Source organism: Bos mutus, chromosome 10, assembly GCF_027580195.1.
Source record: "Bos mutus isolate GX-2022 chromosome 10, NWIPB_WYAK_1.1, whole genome shotgun sequence".
NCBI lineage: Eukaryota > Metazoa > Chordata > Mammalia > Artiodactyla > Bovidae > Bos > Bos mutus.
Window position 1 is genome coordinate 6,312,000 of NC_091626.1, and position 21,270 is coordinate 6,333,269.

Genomic DNA, 21,270 nt, shown 5'->3' on the forward strand with positions numbered 1-21,270 from the left:
CGGAAATGGGTCAGCTTGAGGTCTGAGTTTCTCCTTTCTGCCACCTTCCCTTTTTTATATCTAGGTTTTCAGCACTTCCCTCCTCCTCTATCCACTAAGACATTGTGCCTTCTATTCTCATTCTCAACCCTGCGCTTATCTTCAGGCCCCATTTATTCTGTTCCCTATAGTACTCTCCCAGCCAAAATGACCCCAGGTCAGATCCTGGACTGGAGGACACTCCACCCGCCAGATCCCCTATCGTCTTCGCCTAGGCAGCTTCCATGAGTGCGCCTCCACGGCTCTATGACCAATAGGCAGGCCCCAGTGCTGGGATTCGACTCGCTATTGGTTGGCGGAGCCATGGTGAGAGATGGTGCGGTGCAGGTTCTCAGCACCAGCGAGAGCTGTGGGCGGTTGTTAAGGCGACCGTTCGTGACGTAGGCCCGTCAGGCCGAGCCAGCCCCAGATGATTGGCTAGACGATCGGACGATCCTTCCTTATTGGTCGCGGTGTCCTCCGGTGCCGAGCGTGCGTAGAGCGAAGGTTCCTTCCGCTCCGCGTCTCCGTTGACTGGAGACGGGCGGAGCGCCGGCTCCCGGGAACTGTGGCCTCTAGTGAGATCCGGAGGTGAGGAGGGCGGTGAGTGGGAGATAGTTGGGGTCGTGTAGGTGGAGGTTCTCGAGCTCCGTCCGACCCTGCCGGGAAGGGGCACCTGGCACCGTCGGCTGATCCGGAGGGGAGCTGAGGGGAGGCTTTGCCCAGGGTGGCGCCTCGGTCCGGCGGGGACTGCGAGGAGACGTCCTTGAGGCGCAGCTGGCCGAGCGGCGGCCCGCATCTATGCCGGGGAGCCGCGGGACAGGCTAGGCCTAAGGGGCGGACAGGGGGCCAGCCTCTTCGGGGCTGCGGTCGCTGTCGATGGACCGGCGGGGCGTCGCCGCGTTCCCTGGTCCTGTCCGAAGCCGGCGGTGCTGGCCGCGCAGTCGTGATCGTTGGGGCGACAACGGTGCCAGGCGGGGTGACCTCGGGGTCCCCTTGATTCGATAAATGCTGGGGGGTTGTGGGGCAGACCGGCCCGCAGCTCGAGGAAAGGACGCGAAAAGTCTATACGGTGCCGTGGTTCACGCCCATGCTTGCTGTTCTTACTGGGTTCACGCCCTGGCGCTGCTGTTCGTCAGCACCTTTCCGTAAAGTGACGGATGAGATCTCCATAAATGCTGCTGACTAGCTCAGAGCTGTGGATCTGCACAGATGCATCCGGTTATTTCTTGGAGAAGCGAGTTGAGAGGATGCGAGAGCCCAAGGTAGAGACTTGCCCAAAGACTGAAACGATTCTTCTTTTTGCGAGAGGCGTCTTCTCCTTGGTGTTGATTACTGATGTCCTTTAATCTAAATCCTGTAGGTTGAATTATTTGGTTTTGGTATTTTGGCTAGGAGAAACGTACCTTGGAGATTCACAAATAGAAGTCAGTTTTTACGGTGGGAGGAAGTTGATGTACTCCATCTTAAGTGGTCGTTTGAAATTGTTCAGGGCTTGAAGACTTGCCTTCTCAGCATCACACAGTGTATTTGTTGTTGTTGTTGTTGTTTGCTTGTGGATTGATTTTTCTCTTCATGCAGCGAGAAACAGTTTATGATTTAGAGGTAATCTAGCGAAGACTCAGAGTGTGCTTTGGGGACGGACTGGATTTTGAGGGCCTTCTTGGTGGTAGTGTCTTTCCAATTTGTGATAAAACTTGGGAGTAAAGACACTGACAGTAATATGAAGGCTAAAAAATATGCAAAGATCAAATCATTAACATGTGAAAATTTCGTGTGTGTGGCATGAACATTTCAAGATGAAGTGTGTGCGCTCATGTTTCATGTTCTCTTTTTATTCTTGTATGATCTAGACTATGAATAGGTAAACACATCTGTATCAGTAGCTGTTCAGGTTGACCATATGAAATTGTTGATATTTGAAACTTGACCATTATTCCCCATACAAAAAATAGCAGTTTCATATGGTTCACTTAATACTTGCCTTTGTTAAGGAACTTTGGAGCTCTAGCTTTATAAGTGAATAAAAAGATATGTGATTTACAAAGAGGTATAATGCCATAGAATTGAGTGTAGAATCCAGGTTTCCTGATTCCAGTGCAAGAATTTCCCCCCCCCTAAGATACTGGGTTGAGCAGCAGAATGTTAATCCTGTTGGAATTAAAAATGACTCAGTACAAGACATGGTTCCTGCCCTCAAAGAGACAAAACATACACAGCAATTAATATAAGAACAGTGTAAGATAGTATATAATCAAGTACTGGAATATACAGCATACGAAGAGCACTGAGAGGGAGAAAGGATTAGAGTAGGATGCCAAAGCATCCTTTTCTGCAGTTTGCCACCGTAGGTGGTTTTTGTAGCACATTGGGTTAGAGTTTGGGGATTCAGTTTAATTTAAATTATCCATTCTTTTGAGTAATATATGAAATGTTTGCAGCATACTTCTGTCTGTCTGGGCAAGGCACACATTGCCTAACTTGATTTTTTTTAACTAAAATTTATTTTTATTGCAGCATGGCCTAAACACTTTGAATTTGCAGGAGCCATCCCTATTGCCTGCTGGTGCCATTTGCAACTGCTGATGAAGTTGGAGGATTGAATTCCATGACGTGTACATGCTTTGCATAATCACAGGGATATAGGGAGGTTGCTAGTGGGAAATGAGATGTGTGTGCAATTATGGTGACTTTTGACACACCCTTATACATTTGGTTACTCATTTTGTTTCCAAATAGGTGAGGTTCTCTGTGTTTGGGAATGGTTCATGGGCTTCTGTGTCAGTCTTTACCTGAATGTTGCAAAGATGACTTTACACCTAGGAAAGAAATGTCCCAGAATTGACAATGTTACCATGAAGCTTTTGAGGAAAAACATAATGTTCCTAATATATAATTATGGATTAATAATGCTCAACCTATTTGTGATCAAATCGGGGTGCCTTCTTGCTAGCAGCTCAGATTTTAATTCTGCTGAATTCACTTTTTGATGGTGAAAAATATATTGACTCAATAAGGGAGTACTCTAAGTTGAGAAGGCTTGGGGAGAAAGGAGTATTAAAAATTTTGACCTAATTTTGAAATGTATTTTCAGTTAATTCATCTTCTGGAACATTGATGCTATTAGACTAGTTTACAGGGTTTTTGTTTTTGTTTTTAAATATAAGGAAGTTATGTGATAGAAGGCCAGCATGAAAATCTAGGCTCTTATGAGGTTTTTAGTTGAAATGAAGTAGAGTTCAAATCTAAGATACGATTAATATTCTCCAGTACTTCAAGTCCTTGCTAATTTAACAAAAGATATTTTTGTTATTGTTCATTTTCCAGGATAGTATAGAAAATATAACTTTTCCCCCCACCCCCTCCTCCTCCTTAATATGTTCTCTGAATGCAGAGAACTGGGGCCCTTGAAGAGGGGGGAATTCTATCCATACCCTGCTGCTGCTGCTAAGGAGGCCTTTAAAAAAGTCATCTTTAGATTAGGTTCAAGATGTGTCAATAACATGCATGCTGTTGTAGCGTAAGAATTTATTTTTAAGTAGCAGGTATTTCTCGAGCAAGTGCTATTAAGATACATGAGTGCAAGGCACTGGAGGATGAAATGAGGACTAGAACTCAGGGAGGAAGGTTGAAAACCTGAAGAGACACAGGCGGATGCATGCCACATATCTCAGTGCCTGCCAGCCTTTGAAATTGAGACCCACATTAAGAAATACATGTTATGTCAGAAGCCAGGACATACACTCATATCTATCATTTCATGAAACATAGTGTTTCAGGAAATAATACCTACCCATACCACATGTCTAACCCATTGCTGTTTTCTTCTTGCATTGTAAAATGTTTGTTCTGACTCATAAACTTGTGTTCATGATCCCATTGATCCAGTGAAGGGATTATGACCTGCAGTTTGGAAACCACATCTCTCTCTGGTGGTCTACTGTGGCCAAAGCGTAAAGAGTAGAGCGCTCTGAGTGATGCAGTGAGAGGTGATGCTTAGTAACTGCTCTGCTTCCTAAGTGTCTCTAATTTTCTTTTCCCGAATCCTTTAAATAGATTAATCCTTTATTTTCCTTAATTTGATGCTTTTTTATTTTCTTCTTCCATACACAAATCACTTGCTTAATTAGCCTAAATGAAAGATTCATTTGAAATCTTGATTGTCAGTCAGTGGGCCTAAAATTTAATCTTAATTTTTAATTGATTTTAATGGGTGGTTAATATGGTTTATCAAAAGCATTAATTTTAGTGTAAGAAGGCTTATAAGTTCCTATATTAGAGATCAATAACTATATTAGATTTTTTAAAAATCAGAATATCAAAATTATTATTACTTAGTCAACAAACATGGAGAAGCTTAGTTATGATACTCACTAGACCAAAATAACCCAAGTTCTGTTGGAAATTTTTGAATGCCACATATGTCTGCTTTGGCCAGCCAGCCCCTTATTCTTATACTGGTCCAGCATTTTTATTAACTCTTAAGGTCTGGGGAAAGACCTCTAGTGACAGCAACATTGGGAAGGTTAATAAACATCATTTTGCTAGTGACATTATGCCATGTGTTGTATGGGATGGAAAGGTCTAATGGACTCGTGCCCTTGAGGAGCTTTATAAACTAAGATAGTGGTTTATAGGACACTGACGGAGAAGATGGTTTGGTGCTTACCTTTTGCGCAACTAGAATGTAGAGTGAGGACGGTGCTTCTACCCATTTTGTGTCAGGGTAATCAGAAAATGAATGTGAGTGGTTGTTTCTCACTTTCGTTTTCTACTTCACTGCTCTCCTCCTTGGCTTAGATAATAATCAGGAGCTGAGATATTTATTTGGTTTGATCTTAAATGCTCAAATTCATACAAGTGGTAAGAAATAGCTGCTTTTAAGCTGTTTGCTAGTGAATAATAGAGGATTTAAATATTGTAAATAAAAGAGTAATGAATCCTGTCATTTGAATTTTGTAATTATTTCCCAGAATTACAAGGAACACTCCCAAATAGTATTATCCTTAAGGTACAAGACACTGCATACAAAAGCAGGGTTTTCAAAGCAGGGTTAAAGTGTTTTCCTAAAAATCCAGTGAGCTGTATATTAAGTGTTCATACTTGGTGCTCCTCCCAGGATCCGAGGACTCTGCAGCTGCAATGCTGTCAAGACTTTTCCGAATGCATGGCCTCTTCGTGGCCTCCCATCCCTGGGAAGTCATAGTGGGGACAGTGACGCTGACCATCTGCATGATGTCCATGAACATGTTTACTGGCAACAATAAGATCTGCGGGTGGAATTATGAATGTCCGAAGTTTGAAGAGGTTTGTGAGACTAATCTGATTGTTGACTCAATTACATTTTAAATTTCTCCTTTTAGAGACCATGTAATCAAAAAAACTTATGAGTAAAATTTTTATTTCAGTATTCATAACTTACCTCAAATTTTCATTTACTTATATTTACTTGTATTTACTTATACAGATACTTTCCTTTTGCTTTTGGTATACAAATGAGTGTAATTGACTTGACCTGAGAAATCTAGCTTTCCTAAGTGACTTAACAGTAAAAAATGATTGGCTTAAACATTGGATGTTTAAAACTTGGGAGTTAATATTTTATTTGCATTTTAATATTTTACTTGTGCCTGCATTATCATGATGATACATAAACTACTGATGCCAATACAAAATAAAAATTCTTATTTTTGATTTGGACTTTCCTATCTCTCCCGATAGGATGTTTTGAGCAGCGACATCATAATTCTGACAATAACACGATGCATAGCAATATTGTATATTTACTTCCAGTTCCAGAATTTACGCCAACTTGGATCAAAATATATTTTGGGTAATAATTTTATGTATGAACCTTTTTGTGTGCTATCAGCTTTTTTTATTTCCTGTGGGAATTTGCCTGTTTAAGTCACATGGGCGGGAGCGTGTGCGTTGCTTAGCGTGTGCTGCGTCTATTCAGTAGTTTCTTTTCATTCAAGTTAGACGTTCTGCTCTTTGAGACCTTAATAACCTGGAGAAAATAATACTTCCTTCAGAATACTGTAGGACTGTATATTATTATGTGTGTATAAGGATGAAATTTTTTCAGTTTGTTGAATTTTGTCATTTATAGGTATTGCTGGACTCTTCACAATTTTCTCCAGTTTCGTATTCAGTACAGTTGTCATTCATTTCTTAGATAAAGAATTGACAGGTTTGAAGTAAGTATTTAAAGCATAAATATACTTTCTTCCAAAATATATTGTTAAGAACTTTTCTACTCCATGTTATAAAGCGTTGTAATATTTAAATTAGCAAAAATTTATGGAAAATAGGGGGAAATTTTTCACGAAATCAGTTAGCTGATACCTGTTAATGTTTTGCTGTGTTTTGTTCCCCACTTTTTTTATGCTTAAAGAAAACCTCTGAGATGATACTCTGTATACTGCTTTATAACTTTTATGCTTATGGGAAGTTATAAACATCTTTGCATGTCCTTAACAGCTAGCTGTGTAGTATTTTCCTATATGAATATATTGTAGTTTATGTACTTAATCCTCTGAGTTGGATTTTTTAGGTCATTTAATTTCTTCCATTAATAACAATACTGTGAAAAGTGTCGTCCTAGCAAATTTTTGTTCTTATTTTCTTAGGATACATTTGTAGGAGTGAAACAGTAGCCACTGTAGGTCTTTAGGGCTTTTAAGGGTCATTATTGCCAACTTAACTCTCCATAGATAGTATTTTAATTAATCAGAAAAGAATTATATACAGTACACTGGTTTTCTCTACTACCTGAAAATACAGCTCTCCTATGAAACCTTTTGTAAGTGAAGAAGCAGTCACCTTAGAACACATCTTCCTAATGGATGCACACAGTGTCTATCTTTGAACTCAGTCATGTTCGACTCTTTTTGACCCTGTGGACTGTAGCCCTCCAGGCTCCCCTGACCATGGGAATTCCCAGGCAGGAATACTGGAGTGGGTTTCCATTTCTCCCTCCAGGGGATCTTCCCCACCCAGGATTGAACCCAGGTCTCCTGCATAGCGGGTGCATTCTTTGCCATTGAGCCATGGGGAAGCTCTGGAGGCACGCAGTAAGCCGAGATGCAGCGCAGGTGTGCTTCAGAGCCGTGGCAGCTTGGTGCCGAGATGCTGACCACAGCCCCTGGGCAGTGCCACTCTGCTCCAGGTGCCCACGGCCTCTGCATCAGCTCCCTCAAAACAAGCACTGCGTGCTATTTTCACTTTTCACCTTTTTTTGTAAGAGTGAAAACCCTCTTTGGATTTCTTTTGGTTAAGCAAAAATGAGTACTATGTAAGTCTTTCTTAAAAGTGAAGTGGCATAAAGTGAGCTTTTGAAAAGTGGGGGATACCTATATTCCACTGTTTGCCCCCATACTAATACACAAGAATGCATTTTTTTCTTTTACTAATGATGCTGTTTTGCTCTAAAATTATCCAAAGGTGTTTCTGTGTATTTACATTTTTAAACACTGAAAATCTTCTTAAATAGTTTGGCTAATAAATTTAGCTTTGAGGTTGTCAGAGGGGTATAGGGTATACGTCTTGGTCTGTAAAAGGTACACCAGGGCAAAGTTTTGTTTTAGGAAGGGATTTTTACTGATATTTCTCTTTTGTTAAATATACCTGATCATGTTGTTTTTTCCCCCCAGTGAAGCTTTGCCCTTTTTCCTGCTGCTGGTCGACCTTTCTAGAGCAAGTGCGCTAGCCAAGTTCGCCCTCAGTTCTAACTCACAGGTATTATTAATGAGACATGAATGTACGTGGTATTCTTTTCTCTCAGGTTGTTTACATTAATAGGAAAGATTAATAGAGCTTCTTCTTAGTCCATGATTCAGGAATTGCATATAATTTTGTCCAGTCTTAAGACTGGTCTTCTTAGGTACCCTAGGAACTGTCCCATTTTTCTGCCAACTCAATTATAATTCCACAGATTCTAAAATTTGGAATTTTCTCCATTTTCTTTTTTGAAGGTTTCAGAACGTAAGGTATTATGTCTTTTGCATAAATTACAGTATCTACCTATTGAAACGCATTAGCGCACAGACAGGATCTAAGGGAAGAATCTCAGGGTAGATTGATTTCTAAACCCCTTGAATTAACACTAGCATTATTTCATCAAACGTTTCATCTTGGTGTTCATTAGTCACTTTAAAGAATGTAACATTTTTAGTAATACTGAGTATAAAATATCATGTACTTCTGCCCTGAGCATGTATTTGATGTATATTTATGATCATTTGAGCATTTTGACAAGGATATTTAAGTTTTATAATACTAACATAATCTCAAAAAATTTGAAACTAAGAACTTGTGTCAGTGAGTGGTAGCCAAAATATAAAATGATGTAGGGGTTTATGTGGGATTTACATGGCAGGACTCATATACCACCTCAAAGGAATCTTCCTAAGAAATAACTCAGTCAGTGGGTGGGGAACGCAGAGAAGTGTACATATTCTTTTTTTAGACCTTTATATTGTTAGTGTCCTTTATATCTGGAATGCCTGTTAGTCTTATATTGTGTATTTTATTCTTCATATAGTATATTCGATTTAGTAAAAGCCCTGGGATGCTCCAAAAGTTCTTAAAATGATTTCCTGCCTTCTCCTCATTTGCTCTGTTTGTCTGTTTCAGGATGAAGTGAGGGAGAACATTGCTCGTGGGATGGCGATTTTAGGTCCCACCTTCACCCTGGATGCTCTTGTAGAATGTCTTGTGATTGGAGTTGGTACCATGTCAGGTTTGCAAACAATTTTTAATATACTTTAAAATTAATTTGTAGAAGAGAGAGAGGAACACATTATGTTAGTTAAAGTCTGACTTTTAAAAGTCTGACATTACAAAAATTTTAAAAATTTTAATTGTATGAATATGTAGGTATATCTGATCTGACCTTTTGTCTGTCTGCTTTAGTGAAAACTGAGCAGGTTACTGATTTATTTTCACTCTTACTATCTCATCATCTTCTCTGGTGCTCCACTTTTTTGATGACTTTAAGATGTTTTTGTCTGGTTTTTAACCAAGATTGGACTCTAGGCTCATTTAGAAAGCCATCTTCCAGCCCCTGATATCGTCTGGACTGACTGAATGAGTCAGTTCCTTCTGTTAACTATCATGTAGGAGACAGTGCAGAAGTTGGGAGTTGGACAGATCTGAGTTGGGTCCACCTAACAGAGTGGTTAGGAAGATTTAATCAGTATGCAGTATGTCTTAGCACTGAGCCAGCATTGACCCTAAAATATATGTTTATTCATCCTTAACTGGATAGTAGAGAACTAGATGTTAAACATCAAACATAGGACTCCATTATATAGGACAGAAATTGTGGCCTCGTGGAAATTTGCCAGAAAGAATATATCATGCTGTTGTCAAGGTTTCCTAATTATTGAGACTAGACTTCATGGCCCTCTCATGAGGGCCACACTTGGCTAACTGCTCTTCTAGTGTACTTCCTGGTGCCTTGGTGTCCTCAGTAAGGGATTTGATTCTTTCAGAAGTAAATCAACTTTTAAGAGTTAGTTGTCATTATTAGTTGAGATCTGTTCACTAGATTGTGTATAAGTATATATAATGTTTCTTCTAACTTCTATTTATTCAGTTATTTAATCTATCAGAACTTACTCAAAACTTATTCAGCAAAGAATATTTTTTAAGTTTTAAAATGTGTATTTCTTAAAATTTACTTTTTTGGGGTACAGTTTTAAGTTTTGACAAAGATGTAGTCATATAACTGCCACCACAGTCAAGAAAGCATTTTTGACCAGGTGAAAATATAACTATGTGATTTTAGTCAAGAAGAACAGTATATAAGAAGATGAGAGGATTATCTGGGAATGTGGAAAGCAATGGAAACTGATATGGGAAATAGGGCGATGACTTTGGTCAGGATAAGGCACATGGATAAAGGAAGTGATTCAATTTGATGTTGGAAAAGCCAGCAAGGAGGCATTTACAGCCATACAGAAATGGGAAAATCAGTGATTTGGCTTAGAGTAGAATAAAAGGACAGATTTAATACTTAAGGAAATGGCAACCCACTCCAGTGTTCTTGCCTGGAGAATCCCAGGGACCGGGGGAGCCTGGTGGGCTGCCGTCTATGAGGTCGCACAGAGTCTGACACGACTGAAGCGACTTAGCAGCAGCAGCAGCAACAAGGAACAAACGCTTGGGAAAGCCAGTAAAAAAGAAAAAACTCTGTACTTCTTGGAAGTATATAGTGCTGTCCCCATGTAGCAACAAAGTGGCACAAAGAAACTGTGCCCTGGGCCAGAGTGAGGAAGAATGGCCGAAGGGCGTGTGGCAGCAGTGGCTACACAGAGCGGAAGCGCGGGCAGCTGACGGCTGCACAGAGCGGAAGCGCGGGTAGCGGGGCTTAGAGCGTTGGGCAAGCACGGTTTTGATAGTCTCCAGTTTGAAAAGATCCTGTTTGGCTACTATTTAAATGTAGTTGTTCATAATGTTTTTGGCATTGTAATTTTGCATTCTCTTGAATTTCTGTCTCAGAGAGTAATAGCTATAGAATTTTTAGGAAATACAGAATATGCTTTTTTCTTTCATTTAGTCCAATGATCTAATACAATTCAGAAAATAAAATCCAATGTTGAATTTTTTTAAGTTTTGTATTACTCTAGTTAGCAGTTTTTATGGGAGAAGGTAATCAATTTTTATATGTTTTCAAAACATTTTTATTTTAATATGAATAATGTCAAATATGTTTTATATTCAAATTTATTTGTATAGCGAGGGAGTAGGATTTGATAATCTAATCTCTTCCTAGCTCTGTTCCCTTCTATTTGAGATTACCAAATGACACCTGAAACATTTGTTAATTTTGGATGTTGGGTTGCCTTTCTGTGTTACATCATTTTTCAAAGAGATCAATGAAATGAACTGAAATTTTAAGACTGTCAATAGATACCACAGAGGTTATATTGAAATGACAGTTGAGTAGTGCACATAAAATATTTATTATGATACTATATCAAGAATGATATAACAGGCAGTGTGTTTTACAAAAAGTCCTTGGTCCGCAGGTGAATTGCTTCTGTGGTGATGAATGGGATTGGACTAGTGGGATAACCTGGTGGAAGGCATTTGCCCCATTAGAGTTCTGTCCCTGATATCTATCCTATCTCAAAACAGAGTACTGCCATTTGATACAAGGGGGTGATCGGATGGCATTAAGCACTGCCGTGCCTGGCACTGTGACTTTGGGGACATGGGAGGAGGCAGGGTCTCTGCCCTCAAGGGAGCTGTCCCTCTTGCACTCGGGCTTCACAGCTCCTGGCTTCCTTTTCCAGTAGATGGCAAAGGGCTTAGTATGCCAATACTGTCACGTATTTGTCTACCTATAGGAAGAGCCTTGTGATGCAGGCAGCCGCAGAAATATACATGCTACTTACTCCCTGGTTCACGTTTTTCATTTTTCTCTAACCAGGGGTGCGTCAGCTCGAAATCATGTGCTGCTTTGGCTGCATGTCGGTTCTCGCCAACTACTTTGTGTTCATGACTTTCTTCCCAGCTTGTGTGTCCTTGGTTCTGGAGGTAAGAGCTGTTCTTATTTATGGCACTAGTAGAAGAAGAAGATTTCTCATTACGTTAGTTCACCTAAAGACAATCGGCACCTTCTAACGTAACACTGACTTCCTTTGTAGCTTTCTCGGGAAAGCCGCGAGGGCCGTCCAATCTGGCAGCTCAGCCATTTTGCCCGAGTCTTAGAAGAAGAAGAAAATAAGCCAAATCCTGTTACTCAGAGGGTTAAGATGATTATGGTAATTACATGATTTCTTTTCATTATCTTTGGTTCCAATATCATATTCTGCTTTTCAGTTTTTTTTTTCCCCTTCTTGTCTTTCTACAACTTTTGGCTCTTGCATGGATATTCCTCTTCCTTTTTTCCCCCCCTCTTATCTTTTTCCTCATTCCTTATGAGATCTCTGGTCTTCTCTCTGCCCTAAATAGATTTTTCAAATCCTTCCACTTTCTCTTTCTTTGCAGCTCTGTTCTTTTGGGGCGGTGTTCTCAGCCTTTCATGGTGGTTGTCCCTTTGCTCAGTCACGTAGCGAGCCTGGGGCTTTCTTTACCTGGTGAGGGAGGGCATGGGAGGAAGACAGTGTTCGGTTATCCACTTGCAAAATGTGAGTTTAGGCTCCATTGATATGTAGAGGGTACATGATTTTTAAACTTTTATTTCAGTCTCTAGGCTTGGTTCTTGTTCACGCTCACAGTCGCTGGATAGCTGATCCTTCTCCTCAAAACAGCACAGCAGACAATTCTAAGGTCTCTTTAGGACTGGATGAAAATGTGTCCAAGAGAATTGAACCGAGTGTTTCCCTCTGGCAATTTTATCTCTCTAAGTAAGTTCCCTGAGCCCTACTTTGAATCATGGCACTCTGTGCTTCTGAGTTTAGGTTATGCCTTTTTTATTTCTGAGTAATAACATTTTCATTTGCTTTCTTCTATTTAGAATGATCAGCATGGATATTGAACAAGTTATTACCCTAAGTTTAGCTCTCCTTCTGGCTGTCAAGTACATCTTCTTTGAACAAGCAGAGACAGAATCTACACTCTCGTTAAAAAATCCTATCACATCTCCTGTAGTGACCCAAAAGAAAATCACAGACGATTGTTGTAGACGTGACCCTGTACTGGTCAGAAATGACCAGAAATTCCATGCAATGGAGGGGGAGACCAGGAAAAACAGAGAAAGAAAAGGTGATTTCTTATTCTCTTCATTTTCCGTTCTTCCAGTGTTGATTTGTCAAGAAGTTGAGTCTTTTTTAAAGCACAAATTCAGTGTCTGAGATTTCTTTTGATCTCTTGAACAGTTGAGGTTATAAAACCCTTACTGGCAGAAAATGACAGCTCACACAGAGCCACATTCGTGGTGGGGAACTCCTCCTTACTCGGTACTTCGCTGGAACTAGAGACACAGGAGCCTGAAAGGGAACTCCCTGTGGAGCCTCGGCCTAATGAAGAGTGTCTGCAGATTCTTGAGAATGCAGAGGTGAGAAAGCAGACTCAAGTTGGTATCTTTCTTAAGAAAAGGAGTTTTTTTATTAAAGGTAGGAAGGAGGTTACAGCTTCTGAGTACCTGTAAGTTCTCAGCACAGTGTTTCATGGTTTACAGGTCCTGGTCTTATTATTTATTCCCTGCAACCTTGTAAGATAGGTATAATTTTCTCCATTTTTCAGATGAGAAAATGTTGGCTCTAGGAGGGTTAATTAAGTATGTCCCAAAGTAAAACAGAAAACGCTAAAGCTGGGCTCAGGAGTCCAGGCCTTACCGACTGAAGACTCGGTGCGCTTTCTACTGCCGTTTGATAGAGAGAGGAGCAGCTACTGTATTGTATGTGTGTTAAGGCCTAGGAGCACTTCTACACAGAAATGAATTTCAGAGAAAGAAGAGAGGTTTGAGGGGCTTTTTGAGTTTTTAAAGTAAGCTTGATGCTCCTGAGGAGGCTTGTTTTCTTTCTGATGTTTGAACAGGATGTCCTGCTGACAATCCCTGTTTGACTTAGGGGTTTAGCATGACTGTTATGTTCCATTCCTGTCTGCTTACGCTGATTCATTCCAAATGTATGTGCATATGAGTGAGAGTAGGTTTTATCACTTTCCCTCATTCTTATTAATACGTGTACCAGTGTCTCAACTGCCATGCTACATACAAAACTTACAGGGTGGGTGTCAGAATCTTAATTATGAAATTTTTTCCCCCTATGTATGTCACTTGCAAAATTTAGTGTTTTGGCTTAACATTTTGTTTAGCTTTGCATTTTTATAAAGAATTTTTATTTTGATGTTCTCATTTCTACTCAAATCATCTCCTTCTTTAGAACTTCAAATTCCTTTGGGTTCTCAAAGTACTTGTATTTTAGTTCTGCAGAGAGCACTGTTTGTATAACATGGTCTATTTATTAATAGTATGAAGTATGATTCTTCAAGTCTATTTTTATTTCCATCAACCCCCTTCCATTTTTTTTTCCATTTCTTTAGAAAGGTGCAAAATTCCTTAGTGATGCTGAGATCATCCAGTTGGTCAATGCAAAGCATATCCCAGCTTACAAATTGGAAACTCTGATGGAAACCCATGAGCGAGGTGTATCTATTCGCCGACAGCTACTTTCCAAAAAACTTCCAGAGCCTTCTTCTCTCCAGTATCTACCTTACAGGGACTATAATTACTCCTTGGTACGTTATTTTCTGTATTCAAGCAGGTTTTCTTTATAGCTTTAGTCTTTCAGTCTTCTTCTTGATTCGTCTTTTAAACTTTCATACTTTTATCAAACATTTTCCTTTTGAATTCATTTTACTGTAATTTTGTATTCTACTTATGGTATAGGTCATCAAAATTCAAAAATACTTTCCCTGTTATTTACAGTCATTACTCAAGAGTTTAGTGTTTTCAAGACTTTTTAAAGAGTAAATAAAAAAACTGGTTGAAAATAATACACTAAAGGATTAAGTTTGAAGGAATGACAGGGGCTGGGTATTTGGTATATAGATTTTCACTTGGTGCCTGACTTTACCTTTTAGGTGATGGGAGCTTGCTGTGAGAACGTTATTGGATATATGCCCATCCCTGTTGGAGTGGCAGGACCTCTGTGCTTGGATGGAAAAGAATTTCAGGTTCCAATGGCAACAACAGAAGGCTGTCTTGTGGCCAGCACTAATAGAGGCTGCAGAGCAATAGGCGTAAGTGGGCATTTATGTGTCTGCCTGTCAAGATACTCTAGGCGGTGAGATGAGATTTGGGAACAGTCAAGGAGACCTTTTGGGACAAGCAGAATTTTTTTCAGGATTAATGTCTGCTCTTGTCACACCCTCTGGATAGCTTGGTGGAGGTGCCAGCAGCCGAGTCCTTGCAGACGGGATGACTCGTGGCCCAGTGGTGCGTTTTCCCCGTGCTTGTGACTCTGCAGAAGTGAAGGCCTGGCTTGAGACGCCTGAAGGGTTCACAGTGATAAAGGAAGCCTTCGACAGCACCAGCAGGTGTGTGTGGGGGTGGGCGTGGGGGCTTATATGTGCATTCACATTTATTTCAGAACCAGCGCCATACCTAGGATGACGAAATATAACTAAACATATTGCCTTCTTAAGATGATGTAACGAAACATCAATTTTAAATCCATGCTTTCAGAATAGTGATGTTAATTCTTGGTTGGGATGGAGTGGGTGGGGTGGGATGGGGTGGGCAGAGCAGAATATTGATTTCAGTGAATAGCTACATAGAGGTAGTTCAAAACTAATACAACTATGTAAAGTTTAAAAATAAAATAAAATTAAAAAAAGAAAAAATAGTGCGAGCTAGTAAGTTTGTATGTTGGATTTAGAAGGCTCATTTTGATTAGGCTATTACTTTGCCCTAGAACAGTTTTGATCTAAAATTGCCCTAGGGCAGGATTGCCTGAGAAAAAGATTTTCCAAGCAGGATAGAGGTAAATAAATTAGTATAGTAGATGTACTTTGACTACAGAAAATTAAATTGATAAGGATAGTCAATACAAATGATAACGCCAGTATAGTTCAAGTTTTTATGCTTGTTTTTATATGACCTTTTAAAGTTTGTCATCAAATGACTTTCTGTATCCCTTCCTTCTTGCAACATGTAAGAATGAGGTACAGCTGAAGCAGTATTCTAATAGAATATTTAATTAAAGAAAAAATACTTTTAATATGTAGTCTCCATGAGTTTTCTCTTAAGTATAAAATGAACCAAATAAGCTAGACTTTAGGATAATGTCCATTTTCTTAAAAAAAAAAGTCTTTGCTTCTTTTGTTTAAAGGTTTGCACGTCTACAGAAACTGCATATGAGTGTGGCCGGACGCAACCTTTACATCCGTTTTCAGTCCAGGTCAGGTGATGCCATGGGGATGAACATGATTTCAAAGGTGAGCATGGATGGACTGTAACAGAATTTGCTGGAGTGATTATCCCTGAAGAGGGGAGCAGACTCACTCTGTATGCCCTCCTATATTTTTGAATTTTACACCCTGTGTACATACTACTCAAGGAGTTAATTGATTGAAAAAGGTCAATATTGATACATGTAGGTCATGTTATATAAATCAGGCATTTGTTGGTTGGTATTGTTCATATTTGGGATATTTAATCTAGAGTTAGCATTCGGCATGCTCCGGGTCTACACTGAAGGGCTGGGAGGAATCTGGGGATTAGTGCTTCAGAACTTTGTCCTGTAATCCTGAAAGCTGACTTCTTCTAGAGACTTCAGAACACACATTTAAGAAGCCAGGTTCATGTCTGTGTAGTTCCTTTAATTATCTCTTTATAAGAAGACTGTGTATAGTTCATCTTTTTTCTACTAATATTTGTTATTTATCAGATAGAAATGTAAAATTTTAAAGTCAACTAGTCAGGCTAATTATGCTTTCCCAGTTATAAGGACTATTCAGAAAGAGAGTATAGTGACTAAATACATATGCTTTAAAAATTTCCAGTAAATAGCAGTTCCTGAAGAAAAAATTACAAATAGGATTACTTTGACCCAGCAATTCCACTTTTGGGTAGACACCCAAAAGAACCGAAAACAGTCTCAAAAAGATGTTGGTAGAGCCACGTTCATAGCAGCGTTCACAGTCGCTAAAAGAAGCCCACGTGTCCACCCACAGATAAAGTGTGGGATGTACATACAGTGGAATGGTGTTCAGTCCTAAAAAGAAAGCAGAAAGAAAGAAAGAAAAGAAAGTGAAGTCGCTCATTCGTGTCCGACTCTTTGGAACCCCACGGACTATAGCCTGCCCGGCTCCTCCATCCATGGGATTCTCCAGGCGAGAGTACTGGAGTGGGGTGCCATTGCCTTCTCCAGGGGATCTTCCCGACCCAGGGGTCAGACCGGGGTCTCCTGCATTGCAGGCAGACGCTTTACCATCTGAGCCACCAGGGAAGCCCCCAAAAGAAAGCATGCCACATGCTAAATGTGCATGAGCCTTGAGGTTCATGTACTAAGTGAAAGAGTCTGGTCACATAAAAAGAAGTACTACATGATTCCCCCTGAAGAGTTAGCTCGGTTAGTTAAATCCATAGGAGCAGAAAGAAGGGTGGTTGCCAGGGGGTGTTTAACGGGCATGATTTGTGGAGATTGCTGACACAGCAATGCGAAAGTTCTTAACAATACTGAACTATGCACTAGAAAATAGTCAAGACGGTAAATTCTGTAAAGTGTATTTTACCACAGGTAAAAAAACATTTTTTTTAATTCCAAATTTTTTTAAATTGGGTTTTTGAAGTGTGAGTTAATTGATCTAACTTGATTAGAAGTCCTTGGAAGTCTTGTTATATTCTGTGTAAATCCTAATGACATTCCATTTACAAGATTTACTTGAATGTTTGAGTTCTCTTTACTGGCTTTGGTAACTTGGGCTTGTAGGTAACAATTAAATAACTAGAAGAGGGGATTTATGACACATTGGTCATGGATTGGGGTCCTCACTCCCCAGTGACACGAATATAGTATTATATCCTTATTATATCCTCATCATACGATTCATCAATGACTACGAAGAGCTTCATTTTCATATAAAAAACATATTAGGAAAAGATTATTATTACAGTTATTGTATTTAGAAGTGTTAGTATTATTAGATACAAAAAAAGCCTCCAATTCATAAATAATTTTGTGTGTTTTAATGTAGTTTTTCTTGTTGTTTTCTTTCTTTGGCTAATAGGGTACAGAGAAAGCACTTTCCAAACTTCAGGAGTATTTCCCCGAAATGCAGATTTTGGCCGTCAGTGGGAACTATTGTACAGACAAGAAACCTGCGGCCATCAACTGGATAGAGGGACGAGGAAAGTCTGTGGTCTGTGAAGCTGTCATTCCAGCCAAGGTTGTCAGAGAAGTGAGTGGATGACTAGTTTATTTTGTTAATCTTTCACTGGATTACAGAATTGGGAAGAGAAATAGTTACACTCTAAGTAAACTTGAACAGACAGGTGAATGTTTCATGTTCAAGATGACTGCTTCATTCACAGACCAAACCTTCACACTCCCTTGTGTTCTGGAGGCACTGAGAGTAGATCTGGTAACCCATTCCTAATCTTCAGGGGAAGATGTAAAATGTGCACAACTCTGTGTCCTAGGTATTAAAGACTACAACAGAGGCTATGATTGAGGTCAACATTAATAAAAACCTGGTGGGCTCTGCCATGGCTGGGAGCATCGGCGGCTACAACGCCCACGCAGCGAACATCGTAACTGCCATCTACATTGCCTGCGGACAGGTGAGGGCTCCAGCCGCCACCTTTCTTGTCTTTTGCTGCTTAAAGAAAGAGAAGTTTTATATTTTTACTTTCTATTTTTTTGTCAGGATGCAGCACAGAATGTTGGTAGTTCGAACTGTATTACTTTAATGGAAGCAAGCGGCCCCACGAACGAAGACCTGTACATCAGCTGCACCATGCCATCTATAGAAATAGGAACCGTGGGCGGGGGCACCAACTTGCTGCCTCAGCAGGCCTGCCTGCAGGTGAGACGCGTGGGGGCACCGCCTGCAGTCGCCTCGAGCCCGGTTCTGACTCGTTGAGGTCCTCCGTATTGCTACCTGATACCGCGCATCACTCTCCTCTCATTTTAGCCAGTGTGTCCATTCATTTCCCACCCGTCTAACCCAGTGTGAATAAGTGTACCGCTAGCCAGGTCACAGGTGTCAGGTTCATTGTAGTGTATCCACCGTATGCTGGCTGGGAGATTTTGAAAACGTAGCACATCCTGTGGGGCCTGGTTCTGTTCTAACGGTGTTGCTGTTGCTGCGTTGCTCAGGCGTGTCTGACTCTGCGGCCCCATGGACTGCAGCACGCCAGGCTTCCCTGTCCTCTATCTCCCGGAGCTTGCTCAAACTCATGTCCATGGAGTTGGTGACCTAGTTGCCCTCGTTTTAGTTGATCGAGTAGGAAGCTGTTGCCATGACTGGAAGGTTGAGTCCTGCTGTGTCTGTCCCTGGCTGCAGATGCTAGGCGTCCAAGGAGCATGCAGAGACAACCCCGGGGAAAATGCGCGGCAGCTGGCCCGAATTGTGTGCGGCACGGTGATGGCTGGGGAGCTGTCTCTGATGGCAGCACTGGCAGCAGGCCATCTGGTCAGAAGTCACATGATTCACAACAGGTAAGACTGACAGATTGGTTTGATGTATTTTCCCCATGCTTAAAATATGCAGTATAAAAAACCTACCTGTCAGATAAGCCCCAGCTTAACATTTTGCATTCCTGATATTTTGCATATCTGCTTTTCTGCCATAGGTCAAAGATAAATTTGCAAGACCTCCAAGGAACTTGCACTAAGAAGGCAGCTTGAACAGCCTGACCATTCACAACTAAAAAATGGGCGTTGGGTTCTAAAGGACTAACGTAAAATCTGTGAATTAAAAAACTCAATGCAATGTCGTGTTGAGAATGAGTAGACATGATCAGTGAGACGACTGCTTGGTTTCTGGCTCTTTCAGAATGATTGAGGTTCTTCTTTCCATGCAGAGTTCTCAGATCTGAAAACAGTTTACATGCTTTACATGCTGTGTCCTCTGCAAGATCTCGACATGGATATTATGCCTTTATAGCATCACAGATGGTAATCTACAGCACACTTCTGAAGGAGAATACAGCTGGAAAAAAAACTGTTTTCTTTTCATGGAACTCATGGAGATCAGTGTGAGATTGAACCCTCCTCCTGTCCACACCCACCCGGCCCCAACCCTGGGTTGAAAATGGATTTTTAAATTATATTGTAGCTGACAAAACTCCTGATTTCATAGTTAATTTATTAAGTCTGGGTTGTAGACCTTTAAGAAATAGGAGCTAAGTTTATTTTTTGTAAACTAATACTTCATTTGGTGCTGGTCTATTTTGATTTCGGGGAATAGCCAACATAATTCTTCAGAAAGGGACCTGCTTTCTTAAAAGGAAGAATTACTCTTATTCCCAGATTACAGAATTATGTGCTAAGCAGTGCTAAACAGTTTTCTTTCAAGAAAACAAATCACTGCATTTATTTTTGCAGGCTATTTGTTCAGAGACGACTTGTCTAAATATAAATGTTTGTCTAGATTGATTATAACGTATCTTTCAGTATATAAGGCTTTAAGAAGCAGAGTTTTGTGCTCTTTATTAAAGATACAAGAGCTCTTAATATTGCTTAGACAAAGGTGACTATTTATCAATGAAATACAAGTCTGTGACCTCTCTCAGAACTCAGAGGGTGGAAAAGGACAGGTTTGGAAGAAATTTACCATTTCTTGAAGCCAACTTAAATTTCTTAAGAGACAAATTTATTTAGCTGAAAAATCTAGGTAGTTTTTGTAAAGAACTGTACCAGATCTGTATATGTTGTAATAAAGTTTCTTGTGCTAGGAGTTTATTGAAAGTGTTCAAGAAATAAATAAAAATCAACTGATATTCTGGTAAAATACTCTCAGCTTGGGCCAGAGCAGACAGTATTCTTTAATGTTGTCCAGGAAACCCTGGCTTGCTTGTTGAGCCTAATGAAGGGGAGAGTCCTCTTTCAGAGCCAGTGAAGGCACCGCATGAATGGCCTTGGAGGGAGTGTCCCTTGTCCTGTGGCCAGGAGGTTGGTGGCTGAAAGGTTCACACAGGGCTATTTGATGGACCCAAAAAAGCTTCCTCAGGGGGTCAGCAGAGTTGTTGAATCTTAATTTTTTTTAATGTAACTTTTGTATAAATAATAAAGAACTCCTTATTTTGTATTACATCAAATGCTTCAAGTGTTGGTCCTGGAAGGCTGGAGGCTCATGCAGAAGATGGACTTTGAGAACCATTCCAGTCATGCCATGGCAGCATGGAGAGCCTGAATGGTGGTGTCTGCTTTATTGCTGGGGAAGACTGACATTTTCTGTTGTTATATAAAAGTTTAAATTGTTTCTGTTGTGACTTTTCATCCAGTGACTTCTTATTTATCTGAATTTTTTATGGAAGTGGCAGTGAAAAATATTTTGGGTCCTCATTTTGGTGACTGTAACACATATCATCTTGCTAAACTGATGTTTTGTACAATTACTAAACTGTATACATTTTGTTATACTTTTTTCCCCCCAGTTCCAGTAAATTATGAAAAGGAAGTTAATACTAATAAGTGTAAGCAGTAACTATTTTTTTGTTTGGATTAACTATAGGCCTGTCTGAGATTTAGAAGCTTTTAAAGTCTGGTCAGTGTGGTACCTCTAATGTGAATTGGTGTCCTAAGACCATTTACCATTCTCCATAATCTTCTCCAACTCCACAGGAGC

At 40.2% G+C, this 21,270-nt stretch overlaps 1 protein-coding gene across 1 annotated transcript; it reads left to right on the top strand.

The window, feature by feature from the left end:
- The first annotated feature begins 489 nt into the window (after positions 1-489).
- Positions 490-19,954, top strand: HMGCR (3-hydroxy-3-methylglutaryl-CoA reductase). The gene is made up of 20 exons (XM_005890092.3): positions 490-609; positions 5,138-5,325; positions 5,740-5,851; positions 6,131-6,218; positions 7,674-7,758; positions 8,656-8,761; positions 11,459-11,565; positions 11,676-11,792; positions 12,217-12,377; positions 12,488-12,735; positions 12,849-13,027; positions 14,017-14,211; positions 14,557-14,715; positions 14,855-15,012; positions 15,807-15,912; positions 17,707-17,877; positions 18,119-18,259; positions 18,346-18,504; positions 18,985-19,139; positions 19,274-19,954. Exons 2-20 carry the CDS (start codon positions 5,161-5,163, stop codon positions 19,326-19,328), a joined length of 2,667 nt encoding a protein of 888 aa, XP_005890154.2. The 5' UTR covers positions 490-609; positions 5,138-5,160; the 3' UTR covers positions 19,329-19,954.
- Positions 19,955-21,270: the final 1,316 nt, after the last annotated feature.